The sequence below is a fragment of the Bemisia tabaci genome, chromosome 1 (assembly GCF_918797505.1).
Source record: "Bemisia tabaci chromosome 1, PGI_BMITA_v3".
NCBI lineage: Eukaryota > Metazoa > Arthropoda > Insecta > Hemiptera > Aleyrodidae > Bemisia > Bemisia tabaci.
This window is the reverse complement of record NC_092793.1, coordinates 32,708,557-32,728,266: the sequence shown is the minus strand read 5'-3', so window position 1 is coordinate 32,728,266 and position 19,710 is coordinate 32,708,557. Positions and strand designations below refer to the sequence as shown.

Sequence of the window (19,710 nt, the reverse complement as noted above, 5' to 3'; positions counted from 1 at the left end):
ACGAACAATTTTTAAAACAAACTTAAACCTAAGAATATAATTATTTTCAAACATGAGATCAATGCGTGATAGTTCAAAAAAAACGAAAAGTGTTAAAAGACCATGAATCCTGGGCAATGAGATCGGATCCATGGGAAATGATCTGCTGTAAATTTAATCTTATTAAATGAATTGAACGGAAATATCTTATTACATACTGTTAAATAAAATGGACGTATTTCTGTCAAGCGGAACTATGTGCATTAAGACAAGAGCCCTAAGACCCATAAGAATATATGCATAACAGGGCTCACGTCATAATGCACGTAGTTCCGTTTGGCAGAAATACGTCCAAATGTGACTGTTGCGGGTGCAAAATACGAATTAACAAACTCTTGACGGAGAAGTTTTGCAAGACTGACAACTAAATCTGCGCCAGTTTTCCCTCCAAAAAAACGTTAATATTACAAAATAAGTCAATGGTATGCCATAAAAAAGAAACATTTACCTAATCTACTTTTCAGAGGCGTAAAATACGCCCAATTGATGGGGAAGAAACGAATGTACTATGAATAAGGAACCGCAATAAGCTCTTCAAGTATAACTTAATTAACAATGATCCTTTCAAATATTATTTGAGATCCAAACCGAGATTTTCTTGAACAATGAACGTGTGGAATTGTGGATAAATAATTGCAAAAATAAGATTGATTTTAAAATTTTCAGAATTTGGGAGCATCCAAAACAAAAAGGCAAAGTTTAAATTACATCTAAAAGTATGTGACACTGTGTGAGGTTCTCCATTGCTATATTAGCTGGGTGAAACGTTAACACTTTTGAACAATATCCTTTTTGTGTTGTACCTAAACCATTTTATATCTGCCTTTTTAATTCAAAGATGCTTTTAGTGTGGACATTGAAAACAACATTCAGTGAAGTGAGAAATCCTTTCAGATCAATAGAAGAATGAAGAAATTGAAAAATTCGGCAAAGCGTCAGTTCATTTCCGTTTTAGAATGGAAAATGATAATCTAAAAAAAACCTTAAATAGAATTCCAAGAAATTAGTCATCGCTACCGCTTACAAAATATACACCTCGAGAGCGTGGAATGAAAGAAACGAGTAATTACTATCACAACTGAACAGTTTAACTTAAATTTAATCACCGTCAAATTAAATATACTGGTATATGGCGTAGCAAAACAACTGTGACGAAAAAACGTCATTTCCGCAATGTGCCGACAAACTAAAATAAAGGAACCCATTAGTTTATCCACACTGAGAAAAAGTTATGGTTATAATTACCATATTAGTGGTGTTCAATATGAACTCTTAATTAGTAGTTGCCATAACCAATGATAGAGATATTTTTACCATTAAACGGTAAATTCACTACCGCACACTTGTAAAATAACGATTGCTCCAGTAAAAATATCACTATTATTGATTATGGCCACTACTAATTAAAAGTGCATGTTGAATACCACTAATATAGTAGTTATAACCATAGTTTTTTCTCAGTGCATGAAAAAACCTGTATTACTGGGCGGAAGCTAAAGAGATCTTAATTAAGTGGGGACACAATCCAAGTTGACGGCTAAAACGGAGGTTAATGGTTGAAAGGTAAGATTGTATGACGGAGGACCTGATGTTGTTTAAGGTTTTCGTTCCTTTTGGCAACATAAGGACAAAATTGGCAGGGGAATTGTGGTTTTTCGGCCACGAGCCGACATTCGTATTTCCTGTGCTGCCATAGATGCCCCGGCCTTTTGTAGGACTTAAAACACAAATCACAAACGTACGGTCTCGGCTCCATCGAATTCGCATTTCGCGGTTGCCACGATGCGAAACCGGTTTCTGGAAAAAAGGAAACACACCATTACTGAACACAGCGCTCCGTGGTGTACGCATACAGCACACATGAGGAACAAAAGTCACTTTTGTCACGATTATATTAGCCATGTTAGCCGTTCTTGTCATTTCTGACTGATATCCTCATCAGATTGGCAACAAATATATAGAGCCATCTTGTGAGGAAAAAACGTGCTCTCTCCTTACGGTAGGCAAAAAAATGTGTTATTTTTGCGGTGTCAAAGGCCTTTTTTCGTCGGCACAGGAAAAAGTACCTATCTTCCGTAGATCAAATGGACTGAGTTAAGCAGGAAGGAACCAACCCACATTTCAGAAAAAATTGAGTTATGAGTGGTTTTGAACTTAACCACTGCTCTACTATCTATCGCCAAAAATTCAGAGTTTTTCTTGGAGCAAATTTTGCAGAAATTGAACTTGAAGTTTATCTTTTACATTGAGTCATATGCAGGAGCCAACCACTGCTCTACTATCTATCGCCAAAAATTCAAAGTTTTTGTTGGAGCAAATTTTGCAGAAATTGAACTTGAAGTTTATCTTCTTCATCGAGTCTTATGCAGGAGCCAAACTTTAAACCTCTTTTCTCGGTTCGATCCCGATGTGGCTTGGCTCCTTTCTGTTTAACTCCGTCCAAATGATTTAGTTACGAAGACTCGACGTACATCTTTCAATAATAATTTATTCAATTTTTTTGTGAACAAAAGCTAGATGGAATTTCAGAGTTTCAGGTCTGGTGGCGGTATGAGAGCATTCGGTGCAATTGAAGGTGGGTTTGTCGAGTACAAATTTGCACTCGAATTTCTGGTGACGGACCAGATGATGTCTCATTTTATATGTCTTCGAGCACAGATCGCAAGACCAAGGTCTACTTGTAGGTTGCCGCGGCTTTGTGGGCGGAGTCCATTTGCACTCGTTGTCCTGGTGACGTTGTAGATCTTTCGCTGTTGAGAAAACCTTTGAACAAACTTCACAATAGCGCTTTATTCTAAGGTGGGGTGCGGGAAAAGAGGGCAACTTAGGCCCTGATTGTGATCGTCGATTAATATTTTCCGAGTCTACATTTCGTTCTGAAAGAGGATCAGCATTCGGGTTGAAAATTGAAGAGAGCGTCTCCTCGTCTTGGATGGTGAACTTTGTCTCATACACTGAAAAAATAAGACAGCAGCATTTTAGATACACCGTGCCTGAGCATGTGATCATGTCTCAAATTTGTCAGTCCAAAACAAAAGAGGGGTGCGAATAAGAACTAATGACTCAACAGTTATGGGGTACAGAAATAAAACCAGATACACATTGAGGTAAATTGATGGATACAGAAAGATATTATGAATGAATGTTGCTCTTCCTTACAATTATTGTACATTCATCCCCATGTATTGGATGAAAAGGGAAAAATTGAATAAGGATTTTGAATAAGAAAACAAAGTTCACATTTTGTCTTAACAGTTTATTGCACTTTTCATACAAAAAATGACAGTAAAGTTGACACCATCAAAGCTGAAATAATCACGAATAAGCTCGCATAGTGGATGAATTCTTCACTGAAAAGAATAGGATCTAAACCCTTATTCACTCTTATACGATTTATTAGCTTATGGTTAGTTGTCTTTTAAGGAAATAAAACGTGAGGTTCGCAATGTCGCAGTAGGATCGTGTTTCTCGATCTCAATCATCGACGTGTTTATCCTAATAAAACTTTTTTCAAGATACACTCATTGCATCGTCATGACGAATTCACTAAATAATAATTGTTGGAACTTTGCAAGAGTAGTTACGGAGTATTTTGTTCGAAAAATAGTATAAGGATCTTGAAAAGGAATTTCCGAATACTGATGATAAAACTCCCTCAGTATCTCACAGCTTTTTATACTGAACAATCCCATAATGTAACATGGAGATGGTTGTTTAAAATTCGATGATATAGATGAAACATTTAAAAAAAAACATCTACAAAATACTCCACAAACAAAAAATTGTAGAACACAAAAGTGTCTGGTACCCAGCACAGCTTGCTAGAATCTTTCCTCAGCTCTGATCCTTTTTGAAATGATGCTGAAGAATGACGTGAGACTTGAGGTTGTCCACCCTGCTGGTGCTGTAAGAACAGTAACTGCACCCGAAGTTGGGTTTCTCGAGGACGTTCCTGCATTCGAACCTCTCGTGACGTTGGAGGTGGACTTTCCTCTTGTACGATTTGGAACAGAGCTCGCAGGTGAAGGGCCTGTCTTCTCCGGTTGAAGCCAAGTCGGAGCTAGCGCTGGCGCCACCCCCACCCCGTGACCTCGACTTGGGCCGAGACAGTGACATCGAGGGTGCGCAGAAGGACATCAGGTCCAAGTCCTCCGAAAGGATCGTTGGCAGCTCTTGAAGGCTTGCATCGAGCCGTTGCACCAGTTGATATTCCTCCTCTGAGAACAAATGGAACTTGCGGTTATCGGCCTTATAAGAAGCAATCACTGTTGCCAGATAGTGCTGAAAATCAACACTTTTCCCAATTTAAACCTACGTATTACATTAAAATTTTATCGCAAAACCTGGCAAACTTATAAGCGATTCATTTCAACGTTACCCGGACGAAGGAACGTCACTCCATCCCAATGTTGAAAAATTGACCCAAAAATACGATTTTTTACAAAAACATACCTGTGGAATTTTTGTTCAAAATGTTTCTGATTTTTGCATGAGATTAGATGGAACATCAGTGAAATTTTCAGTTAGATATGCCCAAGGTAAAATTGAAATTTGCAAGGGGAAATTTGGCACTTTAAATCTTGTCTTGATACATTAAATCCTAGCCCTGTGGATCGAATTCATGGTCGCTCCTTAAATATCTCTCTTCCTCTGGAGACCCCATTTGGATTATATCATGATTAAGGGAGGTTTACGGAAGCCCTCAAAATAACATCATGAAAAGGACAATTTTTGCAAACCTTGACTGAAATTCTTTGGAAACGAATCTTTGGAATCATAACTTTGGAAATGAATCCTTGCCAGCAGCCTGATTGTTGAAATTTCGTGTTTGTCGGGTAAACATAGATGAGATAGGATAAAAAGCGGAGCGTGATTGGTCAATTATGTCTTATCGCTGCTTTATCGTGCCTGTGCCAGGTGGAATGGACGACATACTGTCGGAAACTTAAGATATGCCTTCAGCTTGTCAAGAGTTCCACCCGACATAGGCACGACAAAGCAGCGATAAGACATAGCCGATGAATCAAGCTCTGCCATAAAAACAAAATTTCAACAACCAGGCTGCAGGGATTGCAATGATTTTTCACTGAAAAAGTACAGAATACGAGGTAAAATGTAATGCGATTTTTGTAAATATTAAGGTAGGTTCACAAATCTTACTCTGTATAGTATAAAATCATACGGGTAACGCGTAACGCAAGTCGCTTGAGGCACGGATCGCTTCAGGGGGTTGGACCGCGAAGCAGTCAGGGGGCGTACCCTCTAATGCCTTTAAATTGGTCAAAATCGTATAATTTTTTCTCCCCGAGTTTATATTTTTTGCAAAGGCGAATGATTGTAACCCCTCGCAACGATCCAATTCCAAAGTTCAGATGTGGAATTTTCCTACGGAAAGGACCTGTTTAAGGAATAATTATGTATAAGACCCTGAGGGCCCCAAAGGGCAGCCAACTCACAAACGCGAAATTATCTGACTCGTCCGCTGCCAGCTTTTACATTCAGGTCGGCAACTTAAAGTACGGCCGTCATTGTTCACGTTTGAAGTTCCCCGATAACAGATTATAATATTTCTTTCTTAAGATCATTAAATGGACGTATTTCTGCCAAACGGAACTATGTGCAATATTACGTGATCCTTGTTATGCATATATTCTCATGGGCCTCAGGGCTCATGGATTTTCCGGGTCCCACATCTGTCTATACCCTCCCTGTAAAGGTGCTCCAACCTGGCCAAAACTCGGGTCTCCTAAACCCGCTTCAAAAGTTGTAACTTTAAGTAAGTCGAGGTAGTTAGAGGTAATAATGCAACACAAAGAGATTTAAAAACAATTTTTCCACTTTATTTCAAAAATAATGCTCGAAAATAACGAAAATAACTTTGGGCGCGGATTATGTGTCCAGTCAAATGTACAAGTTTATTGCTACTATTCATGGTTTGGTATAATAATAAATTAGGATTCATTACGCAACACAGAAATATTCTGATTTTAAACAAATCAAACTTAAGGTTATGGATAATTTCTGAATTAAATATTCAAAAGTAGATAAGAGAGCAGAGAGTAAAATTGAATACATACCGTAGAATGTGCTTCAATTGATTAAAATGAGCGCTACACTACATCTAATTAACTTGATGGTAGCAACCTCTAACTTATGTTCATTACACAAATATTGCTGTTTGGCGCCACTCTTGAGAACTATGATGAAAAAGTGAGTTAAAGTTATGCATTCCCTGGTGGGATGTTGACCGATGCTTCCTGTTTGTTTCTCTCCAGCAGACGCTTTTTGACAGTTTTCACCTCGGTGCTGAGACCCTGTTTCGGTAACATTCAATTATTGCCTCAATTTTGGTAGGGCGCTCTAAGCGGCGGCTGTTGGCATTTCCGCCTGTTTCCGTAAAATAATTACAAATAACAATTATCCTGAGAATTGCACTACTGGGCAACGCTGTGGTGATGCTGATACCCTGATCACTTCGTTCGAATTCAAAGGTTGTGGTATGTGGTTACGGTCAACGTGACATAAGCAACACAACAGAGAAGAAGGCCAGAACGCCTTCAATTTTGTGCAAGCAACACAGACATCCTTTAAGCGCGAATAGTTGCATCCAGGCGTTGACTTGAAAAAGTTGGAGCGCTTTCAATATTTACCAATCGTTTTGTTTGTTCAGAAAGCCGCCGTCACACAATAAAAGGTCGATTCGAGAATTTAATGAAATAGAAAGTAAAACGTAAAAAAACTTAATGCAGTTATAAATAAAATGGAGGCTGATGTTCACAACGGTTGTCTGATTTCATTGGTCATTTTCAATTTTTCTTTCGCTTAAAGTCAATTTAATTCATTTGAACAGACGTGCGCGAATTACATCAAACTAAAATCTTCCATACGTCACAGCGATGCCAAGTAGTGCAATTTGCAGGATTTTTCCCAGAGGAAATATGAGCGAGATTATTATTCACAAAAATTATGCAGCAGCCTCATCGTCAGAAATGGTGTGCAAAAACGTTATGCGCCGGAAAAAAAACTTGCGTTTTATTATTGTACGGCAAAATTTTACTACGGATCTGGGTGTTTCCTTGGAAATTTTAAAACCACCTAGTGCGACACACACCAAAACAAAAAACAAAAAAACAAAAATTCACCTCCTTCGTCTGAATCCCATTTTGTAAAATTTCAAAAAATTTCGTATTCCTGAATTTCCAAATTGAATGCGTTTTATGATTTATTGCATCTTTCATAACAAATCTAGAGTAATTAAATGAGCTATCACGAAGTTTCAAGAAATTTCACACTTTCATTTAAGTTCATGAAATTTCAAGAAACTGTGCGCCTCTGAATTTCAGAGTTGAGCTGTCAATATAATTTGATCTCTTGCGATGAGTCTGAATTAAATCCATGACTTTCAGCGGTTATAGGACACTAGGGGGCTACGCCCCCTGGCCGCTACGCGGCCCAACCCCCCGAAGGCGCTCCGCGCCATCAATGGGCCGCTTCGCGGCCCTATTTTTACCCTCCTATCAGTTTTAGTTTTATTTTCCCCCTAAAAAATTACGATATGAGATATACTTTAATTTTAAACTTCACCTAAAATTACTTTAAAATTAAAAGGACGCGTTTTGGAATGACTGCTTGATGAAATATTGCAGTAAAACAATGAACAGGGGTAATAATTTAAAATACTTAAATCGGGGATCGAACCCACACCGAGTTAAGACCGATTTCATACGGCGTCTTAGACGACTCGGCCATCGCTCGACGCTAGGTCGTCGGTGCGAATCTTGTGTAGATAAGTGTAGAGTTGATGCGCAGGCTACACATCCACTGCGCAACCTCTTCGACCACTGCGCATCCTCCCGCGCATAGCGGTAGCAGTCCCGGAGCATTCTGTAAATTTACTCACTTGTATAACGTGATTTTAAAAAAACCTGGGTCCTATTTCCAAAATCTAATTAAAGCGGGCTCATCTAGGGCCAATTACCTGACGATCTACGCAAAAATCATGGAAATCGGCCCGGTAGAACGCTCAAACGAACTATGACAAAAAGTATAAATTTACATTGTTTAAATGGGAGAATTCGCAACTTTACCACGTAATATAAAAAAACCTGGTTCATATTTTGAAAATCTGAAAAGAGTTGGCTAATCTAGGGACAATTGCCCGTCGATTGCCGCAAAAATCATGAAAATCGGCCCGGTAGAAGGCTGGAACTAAGCGTCACCAGTTACGCAAAATTAGGAGGTCTCGGAGCTTATAGTATAGATAAATTTCGTTAACGATTTTTTGTCCGCGCACCTGTTTTTTCCCGTAATTTACGTCCACGCGTTTTTTCCGCACGGGAGTTTTGGTCCGCGTGCCAGTTGAGATCCAAAGTTAATTGGGCCACATGTAACTAACTACAAACGACAATTGCTCACGACGTTTTTGGATGAAAATATATAATGTCTTGGAAGAATGAGGGTTTGCTTGTTTTTTTGTTTTGTCTGTTTAGTCCAACGGAGAATAATATATAGTAGAGTAAAAATGGGGGAGCGTCAATTCCATAAGACAAAATTCACTATAACTCTGTACACCTCTTTGGTGTAATAGGACTTAATTATTTTTCAAGAAATTCCCACCTTGTTATACCTGAAACGGATAAACCTCTATATTTGCCTCAGCTAAAGGCTCTTAGATTTTTCCTGTGTACGATAAGTATCTTGATTCATTTTGCAAGGAAAGATCTGTACTTTTAAAGGATGCTTGTCATTCTTAATACTTTCAATTTCGTATAATACTGAGCAACACCTCTGTTGTGAAATAGTTGCTTCAGGCGCCGCCGCACGGCGGACGGGCGGCCAGCGCGAAACGCGCATTGGCGCCTACAAACCTAAGTGGATACTTCAAGCATTGTCCAATGCGTGAAGTATCCACTTAGGTTTGTAGGCGCCAGTAAGCCTCTCGCGCTGGCAGCACGCCGGCCGCCCCGCTCTGTTCGGCTTTAATATTTATACTCGCATAGTCAGCGTTTTTTAACTCATGATTTTGAAATGTTAGCACACTCTGCATTGATTATTCTCATTTAAATTAATGGGGAAAAAATATGTATCAATTTATCAAAGAGCAAAAAGGACTCAAGACGTGAAAAGATTCAATACTTTTATTCTAATAAAATAAACAAGACTCAAAAATGTGTTCAACTTGTCTAATTTTCCTTAATTGAATTAGGTTTCGCGAGGAAACCGTGCAGAGGAGACATAATGGAGATGTTGCAGGTGTGAGGAATTTGCGATTTGACGATTGATTCTCATGTAAAAGTTCGCGAGAAACACGACGGTGCCACTGGTTTTCTCTGAAAGCAACTCCCAAGCTCATTAAAAGTTCTCAAGTTGAAGCCAAAATGGAGGGGATATCCCTCGCTATCCTGAGAGTCTCCGTCTACATCAAGACAAACTCTCCATGCAAAGATAGGGAGCAAATACATTGACAGGGCTGCCACTTTATTTGGGGACTCTAAAACTGAAAACACGGCAGCCCTATTAATGTATTTGCTCCCTATCTTTGTATGGAGAGTTTGTCTTGATGTAAACGTGGACTCTAAGGATAGCGTGGGATATCCCCTCCAATTTGGCCTCAACTTGAGAGCTTCTTTTGAGCTTGGAAGTTGATTTCAGAGAAAACCGGTGGCACCATCATGTTTCTCGCGAACTTTTACAGCAGAATCAGTAGTCAAATCGCAAATTCCTCACACATGCAACAACTCCATTGTAAATAATTAGGTCTGTGCCCTGATAAGTGGTCCACACAACCAGGTCCTTCTAGTGGTAGGAACAACTCATTAATTCGAAGGGAGTTTTCCATGGATCATACCCATGTGATACTTAAGATACGAGGGTCGGACGGTCGAGTAATCGCAGTGAGGACAATCGAAGCTAGGTTTCCCGATCACGTACTGACACTCGTACTTCATGTGCCTATTCAAATCGCCTTTCCATTTGTAGGTCTTCTCGCAGAGGTCGCACATGAAGCGGCCGTCGTGGGTTGTGCTTGCAGAATTCCGTTTCCATCGCTGAATCTTCTCAGGCTGATAGACCGAGTCCGCATCCTCCCATTGGATCGCCGGCTCCGATGTGCTCGCAACTACGTCCAATCGCGTCGTCGGTTCAACCCTCGAAGTGCGTTTGCTGACATACTCTACTATAAGTTTTAAATAGAAACAAATTGATTTGAGTGAGTAAAGGCTGACATCACGAGGGAAATTGATTATTTTCGCACAGGTGGCGAATCCAAATGGGAGGGAGAGGGGAGGGCAGAGTGGCATGCCCCATCGAGCCGGAAAAAAAATAAGTGAAGCAAAAAGGGCACTGGGAAAAAAAAACACATTGGACCTAGAGTCAAGACTCTTAAAAACATCGACAAGAAAAAATACTCTTGATTCAATCGGATTTTTGCTTAAATCAAGAACCAAGCCTCTTAATGTGAGCGGATTTCCTTTTGATTCAAGCAAAAATCTGATTGAATCAAGAGTATTTTTTCTTGTCAATGTTTTCAAGAGTCTGGACTCTAGATCCAATGTGTTTTTTTTTCCAGTGGAGGAAAGGAGGAAAGGGGGAAAGAGGGAGAGAATACAGAGAGAGAGAGAAGAAAAAGTGCTCCTAAAAATTTACTGAAATGGTTTTCTTTTATTGCTACATTGGTCAGTTGTGTAATCCTGGCTTCAAGTTTTGTCCATTTTTTTTACAAATACTGAATTACTCAACAGGCAACACCGCAGAAATAAATGCCATACCTCAAAATAACATTACTCTTTAATAGGTATTTGGTATTATTCGTCAATTTTCAACTTTCAAATAAAGCACAAATTATAAGGTTGAAGTGCCTAAAATTCATTATGGAAGGGGCTATTTTTATAAAATCCCCTCCCCTCCGAGGAAAGGGGGTGCTCACGGACCCCCCACTCAACAGAGGCAAATGGACCGCGTTAAACAGAAAGGAACCAAGCCACATCAGCTATTGCCAAATTTAATTGGGCAATTTAATTTTTTACATGAAAACGGTTGTGTGGATTTTCGTGCAAATTTCAGTGAAAATTCTCCGTGGTGCGAAACAAATTCCTTAAAATGTTCAAAGGAATCCGAACAACCGTTCTCTCGTAAAAAATATAATTGCCCAGTTAAACTTGGCAATCGCTGATGTGGCTTGGTTCCTTTCTGTTAAACTCGGTCCAAATGTCTCCCGTTCCGACTCGCTCTGGATCCGCCACTGCAATGGTATCAGTGGCGTGGCGTGCTTTGCGATACATCGATTGTTCTGCCATTTAAACCTATGATAAAGAATCGATTATTAAGGTGTTCGCTGCGAACAACCTGACTATCGATCCTTTTCCATACGTTTAAATGGCATAACAATCGATATATCGCAAAACACGCCATGCCACTGAATGGTATAAAATGCATAGATTTAGAATATCCATGGCTATAAAGTCGGAATGTGACCACGGATCTATATGTGAATAGGAACCATTTCTACCAAAATATTTTCGTAGACTAAGGTCATTTTTTTCGTGCACAGTTCCATCAGCTTAGTTTTAAAATTTTTTTTGAGAGGTTTATCAATTTTACTGGATTGGCAAATAAAAGAAAAAGGCAGGTTTCGCAAGTAATTTTTTAAAAAAAAATGTATTTGAAAGTTAGTAGGAGACATATCTTTCACGCAAAAAACCCTATACAATGGACCACTAGACAGGGTCTGAACTAGAGATTAACTTCACATGAAGTATCTTAAAAATCTTACTTAGAGAACGAACCACACAACGGGCATTTCGGAAATTAACTCCTGAACGAGATATTAACAAATATTCTGAACACAGATCAAATGTAAGTTAGATTATACAAGTGAAGCCATTTGTGTTTATGCCATTTAACCAATGTTAACTGTAAACGCTCATATCTGGTATAAAAGTTGATTTTCAGACTTTCCGTTTCGTGATTAGTTTTCGTCGGGAAATTTTGAAGAGCAAACGTCTTGCGTAATGTTTTTATTCGTAAATTGTCTAAATGCCCCATTTGCAATCGTGAGCTTAGTTTGACTCGCCTTATATCATGTATCTTCATATGTCGAGTAAGATTCGACTTAGTTTTGTAAGATTTTGAGCAGATATCACAAGAGAAACGTTCAATTTGAGTCACAGCCGTACCTTGCTTTGAATCGTGGTCCTGATACGTCAGCAGATGAGCCTGAGAGTATGGGTCGATATTCTCTTGTGCCGTATCTTGTTTTGGTAGGATGAATCGGTATTTTCTTACTGTCAGAGGAAAAAAGGAGAAAGACTATTAGTAGTAGTAGAAGATGTAGTATTATTCTTTCTTTTTTTTTAAGTGGTGTCTTGGCAACTATGATCATTAATGCCTCTATAGTTAGATTACAGGGTTTACAACAAAATAAAGAAAAGAAAAAAAAGGAAATTACGGAAGAGAAATGAGAAAATAAAAAAAGACGTCTCTTCCTTTTTAGCAAAATTTATTATAATTTTCGATGACTGAAAAATAGATTACAAGCTTTGACTACAGGGATGTGCATGGCCACCGAGGGAGCAGTGATTGAATGAAAATGTGTCGATTTCTTATAATTCGTTTATCTTCGAGTTTTCGTTGAACAGGGTGCCATGTTTTCTTAGATGTCGAAATTTCCTGATATTTCGCTGACTTCAGGGTTTTTGAACCGAAAATTCCCCGAATTTCTTAAGAATTTTAAATGTTCTTTTTTTGAGGGGGGGGGTGGGGCGGGGGGCACTATTTCCAAAGAAAAAACTTCTCGTAAAATTATTGGGCGAGAAGTTTTTTTTTTACAGTTGAACATTCTAAATTTGAGAACTGAAAGGCAGGGGGTCCAATTTTCGCCGATAGGAGGTATGTGTGCGGTAAAAAAGAATTTCATGTTTCGGCTGGAAGGAAGAATTTCAAGATTCCGCAGCAAAACTCTGAATTTTCAGAGTTGGGCTGCATTCCCCCAGACTTTTCCAGGTTTTCAATGACTTTTCAACAACTAGTCATCCTGATCAAACAAAGTTTCCTGACGTATTTTTAGAATATCATTTTTAAAATTAATTCTTGAGGTCTCCCATGGGCGTTATTTAAATATTAGGGGGTATGTCTCCTGGCCGCTACGCGCGGCCCTTGCGACTACATCTAAAAAGAGCGGGATGATCCAAGAACTACCTCTCATCGGTGGCCGCAAAAAACATTCAAATCAGTCCGGCATTGGACCTTTTGATTCAAGAGATACTTTAATTTCAAATCCTTAAAATCAGTTCCACTCCAAAATCTGCGGACGAGACAAGTACAACTTAAAAGCATTCCCCGTTCTCCCTACTTGGGTGGACCTACAGTAACATTTTGAAGTAATCTGAACTGATTGTGTTTGAGTATTAGATGACGTTTCAGCGTGGCGGGGCGGGGTGCGGTGTAGCGGCAAAGGTTACAGCTAAAGCTGGGTTTCTCCACCACGTTGTGACACTCGTATGTAGTGTGTCGGACGAGGTCTCTGTTGTACTTGTAGCACTTGTGACAGAGGTCGCACATGAATCGACCGTCACCGTTCGTTGGCACCGATTGCGATTGCGACTGGTACGGCTTGTATTCGTGCTCGTCGAAGGAGCCGAAGATGTCCTGCGGATCAACCTGCGATGCATCCAAGTAAACGGTGGTGTCTCTAGCTGGGGAGTAAAAATCACAAAGATTATAAGCGCTGTTCCAAGGAAAGTTCAACCCGACAGCGGGGCTGAATTGCCAGAATGAGGCTCTTGCAATCGTGTGTGAAGGATTTGCGATTCGAGTACCCTTTCTCTTGTAAAACTTCGCTAGAAATACGATGGTGTCACTGGTATTTCGTCTGAAGCGGACTTCTAAGCTCTGAAAAAGCTCCCAAGTTGAAGGCGCAAAGGGGGGGGGGAGGATCTCCCACGCTACACCGAGAGTCCACCTCTAAATCTGGTCAAGCTATCAAGGTGTCTACTAAAACAGGCTGCCAAAATCAGTACTTTTACAGTACTTTTTCAGTACATTCCCAAGAAATTCAGTACCTCCTTAACAGAAAAATTCAGTACTTTTTGAATACCTTTAACTGAAGTAATTCGAAAAATTTCAATAATTTGAATTTCCCGCTCAAATTGCGACAAAATTGATAAAATTCTGGACTTTCTTGCAAAAAATCCGCACTTTTTCAGTACTTCCGGACCGCCCTTGAAAAATCAGTACTATTTTCGGACTTTCCGGAAATTCCGGACCTGTAGACACCCTGATTTGCTATCTATGCATGCACAGCTACAGAGAACAAAGAAATGGCCAGATTGTCATTTTTTTAAGGGACGTTAAAGCTGGAACCACGGCAACCCTGCTAATGTATTTGCTCCCTATCTGTGAATGGAGACTTAGAGAGTTTGGCTGGATATAAGGGTGGAACCTCAGCGTACCGTGGAGAGTTCTCTCCATTTCGGCCTTTTCGAGAGCATTTTTTGAGCTTTGGAGTTTGTTTCAAATAGAATCAGATGCACCATAGTGTTCCTTGCGAAATTTTCCGGACAAAAGGTAGTTAAATTGCAAATCTCTGACACATGTGAGAGCTCTATAGAAGCAAGCAATAGGGTAATAACTATGAGGGGAGTCTCGAAAAAAAACAAATATAGTAGCTCAGCATTCCTAACATATTTAAAATGGGACCACATTTCGAATCGGAGAACGATGGGGGAGCAGAATATAATGTAGAGGACGAAGAAAGAAAATAGGATGGAGAGGAATGAGAATAGGAGGAAGAAAATAATGAAAAAGAAGAGGAAAAAGATAAACTAGGAGATGAAAAAGCAGATGAAGATGGGGGAGGAGATAAGGAAAAAAAACAAATTCTTCTTACACCTCGTCTTCTTTTTCTCCAAATTACTCTTTATCTTCTTCTCTCTCTGTATTGTGGTTTCCCTTTTTCTCTTCATCTTGTTTTTCTCACATTCTCACACGTCACACGTGTAGGTGGGATCATTAATACCCAGAAAGAGATCGCCAAGGAACGAACTTAATGACTCCGTTAATATATTCAGACACAACCAAGAAGGAATACTTTGACCTACTGTGTATAAAAAATAAACTTTCATACCCTATCAGCTTTAGTGAAATATGATAATGATTGTATTAATGAGTGGCCGAAGTATTTCAAGTCTCATAGAGGCAAAGCGAAATAACTGGTGCCGAAAATAAAATGGAAACAAATAACTAAATTGTCAAGTTACGCTAACGGATTACGTAACTTTAAAAAAGCAAAAAAAAGGTAAATAAAAAGCAAACTTTTGACTAAATTATCACTTTATTACGGAAATGAACACAAAATTGTCGCATGAAATTATACCTTAGAATAATTAACGAGGTTAACTTTGAAAAAGGAACAGGTTAATCTCGAATGATCTCTCAAAAAATACACTTCATAAAATACTGAAAATTACGGAATACAAGTTGATTCAACGTAGACCCGGCCGGGGGGGGGGGGGGGGAGAATGAGAGATCGAAAATTTTACACAGAATCCTTCTTTTCATACGTCTCCCCATGACAGAAACAAAAAAAATTTTGGTTTATAATTTGAAAAATGTCTACTATTTCCTTACGCGTTGAATAAAATGTCACATTAGATAAATGACTTGCGATTCATTAACTGTTACTCGTAGATGAAGATGGTTGAAGAAGAAGTAGAGTGCACGATTACTGACCAGAGTGCCATGCCGAAAGAACTTGGAAGAGCTGTGAACTCATGAGTGAAATCGACTATAGTCGCGTTCATTAAACTTCGTGTGATTTGAAGGGCACGTCATTGTAATTCGTACTGAACGGAACACATATGAACTAGGATCAATAGTGAAATGAACTCCCAGATTTCTTACCGCATCTGTGGTACAAGTTATTGGATTCACCGGTTGTGTATCCAAAAAGTTCTGTATACGGCTCATACGCTTAGGAATACCATGAACCAATTGAATTAAATCAACCTTCCAAGTAATCTTTGTGGAAATTTAAGTGGATCGACTTGTTTTTTAACGACGCGCGACGGAGAGAAACTTTCTTCTGCGATCATATTTGACAGTTAAACGACCCTTGGCTCTTCCTTTTTTCCCGACAGAATGTTGCGCGGGAGTGTAATATAATTCTTCAGGTTCGTTAGGGAAACACTCATTGATTGCCTTTGCTAGTGTGATAAAATCTTTTTTATACAAGGATGTCTTGGGATCGCCGCAAAACTCGTGTCTCATGATGATGTCACAAAGTTTCAGAGCGTTGGTTTTATCGAATGCGCCGTCCCGCTCATAAAGCTTCAACAGAGCTTGTCCTTCATCTAAACTTTCCAGCACTTTTTTTAGCCTGTCTCCATTTGTTATCAAAATCTGATTCTCGATATATATGGGGATGGGCCTCGCAATTTCTGCGCGATACAGACATGTCTCTGAAAAATACGAGTAACATTGAGCATTAATTAAATATGAGTACAAACAAGTAGGTTGGGTGGGTGAAAGGGGAAACCGTTATTTTTTTAAATCATAATTTATATTTTAGAATTAATTAAATTAGAAATTATAACCTCGAATTTCAATAGAGATTCCAATCACATATTTAAAATCCATCCATTCGGTGGGAATCCAAAGTCTGAGGACTAACGATGGATAATTCAAGAAAAGCTTTAGCTTCAACTCAGAAAAAGTAAAGCTTGTCGGCGATACTACTACCCTTCGAAAGCAGTGGCGTAACGGGCGCCCCCGCAGACCCTGCTATGCAGGGGGGCCCAGGCGCCTAGGGGGCCCTCGGCCGCCGGAATTTTTTTCTCTCTTTCTTTGATGCTCAGCTTTGGTTTCAAACTTTGGGCCTTTACTTACCAAGATGGGGCTTCTTCCTCTGATTTTCATTGTTAGCTTGGGGTTTTTCATACTTTTCTTAGACTGTTCCTAACTTTTTGTTTGCTGGAGGGCCCCTGCCTTCCCATGTCCACTCAATGATTCCTAAATAATTTTCTCTTATTTTGTCATTTTTCGTATTTCGGGTTTTGGGAGGCCCAAGAATCTAAAAGCCTTGGGGGCCCTTTGATTCTTGGGCCAGGGCTGAGCCCTCGCCTTCCTTTAGATCCTTGATCCTTTAGGGGCTCCATTTAATCGGGTAAGGTGAGGTTGGGTAACTGGGCAGGAGTTCGGAGAAAAATGTCAAAATTTCAACTTCATGATTTTTTTCCCATCATTATATTGACAGTGGAGGCTACTTTTAAATTTTTTTTAGTAAGTACAACACCTTGTCTAAATGTAGGAAGAGTCAAAAGTCGAATTTCATCTTTCAATTTTTTCCCACAAATTTTCAAAAATTTCCCGTTTTTTTCACCCAGTTACCCAACGTCGTGGGGTAACTGGACTACCCCCCCTTAATTTTTGAGGGGGGCATTATTTTTAATTCTCATTGGCCAGAAAGTGATGTCCTGCTCATGAAGGTTTAAGAAAATGTCATTTGAATGTATATAAACATGTTTAAGTGGTTAAGAATGATGTCGTAACAGTTAGCGGCAAAAAAACCCTCAAATCTGAGAATTGAATAACGGTAAAAAAAAATTGTTTCCTTGTAGATAAATGCTTAGAACTTTCTGTATTACTACTTATAAAGTAGTATTGTATACCAGGACACTGTTTGGCCACTTTTAGTGAGATTAAGCATGATACATTTTTAAAAAATGAAAAAAAATTAAGCCGCAAGGCTGATCTGGGATAGAGTCAGGCGCCAAAAAGTTCCCTTAATTTTTAAGGGGGGCATTATTTGTAATTCTCATTGGCCAGAAAAGAATGTCCTTCTCATGAGGGTTTCAGAGAATTTCATTTGAATTTATATAACCATGTTTAAGTCGTTAAAAGTGATGTCATAACAGTTAGCGGCAAAAATGTAATTAAGTAATGCTTAAGTTATGCTATAATTGACTTAAGTTAGAAGTTTAGTGTGCTGGGAACCCTGATTATTGGTCTTTGGCACTTAAAAGTCCACAATAGTCAATTAGTTTTGACATTTTCAGAAGTAAACAAACACCGAAGCACAGCAACCTTGCAATGGGTAACTGGGCAGGTGCCACCACTGCCACCTGCCCAGTTACCTTGGGGTGGGTGCCCAGTTACCCCACAAAGGGAAAATTTTCAAGGTAACTGGGCATCAACCCTTTGCAGCCAGTATTTTCATCCAATTACGTTGTAATTACTCACGCATTACACAAATACATCATACATGAAGAAGAATTGTCAAAGTTGAATAAAATACTTGCTGGGAGTGAGATATGAGGCTCTTTTCGGGACCACCTCCGGCGTTGTTTTGAAAAAAAAGCTGTCCAATTTTCGGCACTTCACCATTCACCATAAAATTTTTTTTTGAAGTTATGTTTACATGTTCTAGATGGTTTACGTCATAATGAAGGTATGCCAACAGTGAAAACAATTTTTGCACTAATCTGGTAGAAATACAGAGGGTACTGCCCAGTTACCCCACCGCCCAGTTACCCAACCTCACCTTACTTTTACGTTTTTTTTTTTTTTTTTTTTTTTTTTTTTTTTTTTTTTTTTTTTTTTAAATTTATTTATTTGCGCAAACATGCAATTGAATGAAATTTCACCTCAGAACATAACGTAAAAGTAGGCTAAATCCTGCACATACCATACCTAAAGGAAAAAAGATATAAGCTACTGCCATTTTGATTTTTGGTGGTTATGGCAGATTTTCTCAAAAAATGTTCGTGCTGCGGGCCTAGACCATAAGAGAAAAAACGGGAAGGGGTTAGGGAGGGAGAGGGAGGGAGGGGGGGAGAGGGGGGATAATTTTGGAATTTCATCGACATGGGGGGCCCCAAGAAAAAATTTTGCGGGGGGGCCCAGCGGAAGTCCGTTACGCCACTGTTCGAAAGAGTATGGTCTAAACTTTGATAACATCATTGATGATACAAAGCTTAGAACTTTAACACAAAGTTCTTGACGCAAATATTTGCAATCATCCTATAGTATTGTGGCAAGTTTCAAGCATTGAAAATTGACATTACCCCCAAACCGGTTTTTCCGCTATACCAGTTTGAGTTTTCATTCTAGGACACATTATGCCCTGATCCATCAAAAATATTTTCAAGCTAATAATTTAAGCTTTGTTATCTAATCAACAAAACATTGGCATAGCAAGTTGCACCCAATGTCTTTCTGGTGTCTAAAGATGGTCGTTTTATACTTTTTTTAAGTATATTCTTTCTTCGCAAATCACGAAGAATGAAATTTACCTTGCATTGGAAGAGAGAACCCAAGACACATAAGGTTGAAACTGACAATAAGAGGTTGAAGTTTTATCTTTTGCACATGATTCAATGTAAAAAATAACACTAAGCACCTATTCTCTCAAAATTAACATTTTATCTGAAATATAGAATTGTTAACGAAAGAAAATATTTGATCCGTGAAGCTCAAAGCCGCTCTTGCCTCGATCAATTCAAAACTATGAACACTATGAGTCACTTCCATACAAATATCGTCTGCCGTGTTAAGGAAGAATGCCATATAAACCTTCGAACATTGCAGAATTTCGTTTAATAGGGTACAAATATTCAATTTTTAGGGAAACCCGTGGGTTCTTTCATCCAATTTTTTGGAGAATTTTATTTGCAATTC

At 39.1% G+C, this 19,710-nt stretch overlaps 1 protein-coding gene across 1 annotated transcript; it reads right to left on the bottom strand.

Annotated features, from left to right (window-relative positions):
* Positions 1 to 9,158: 9,158 nt before the first annotated feature.
* LOC109037148 (uncharacterized) lies at positions 9,159 to 14,505 on the bottom strand. Its single transcript, XM_072306598.1, has 4 exons — positions 14,487 to 14,505; positions 13,497 to 13,730; positions 12,213 to 12,320; positions 9,159 to 10,213 (listed from the first exon to the last, which is right to left on the bottom strand). Exons 1-4 carry the CDS (start codon positions 14,503 to 14,505, stop codon positions 9,855 to 9,857), a joined length of 720 nt encoding a protein of 239 aa, XP_072162699.1. The 3' UTR covers positions 9,159 to 9,854.
* Positions 14,506 to 19,710: the final 5,205 nt, after the last annotated feature.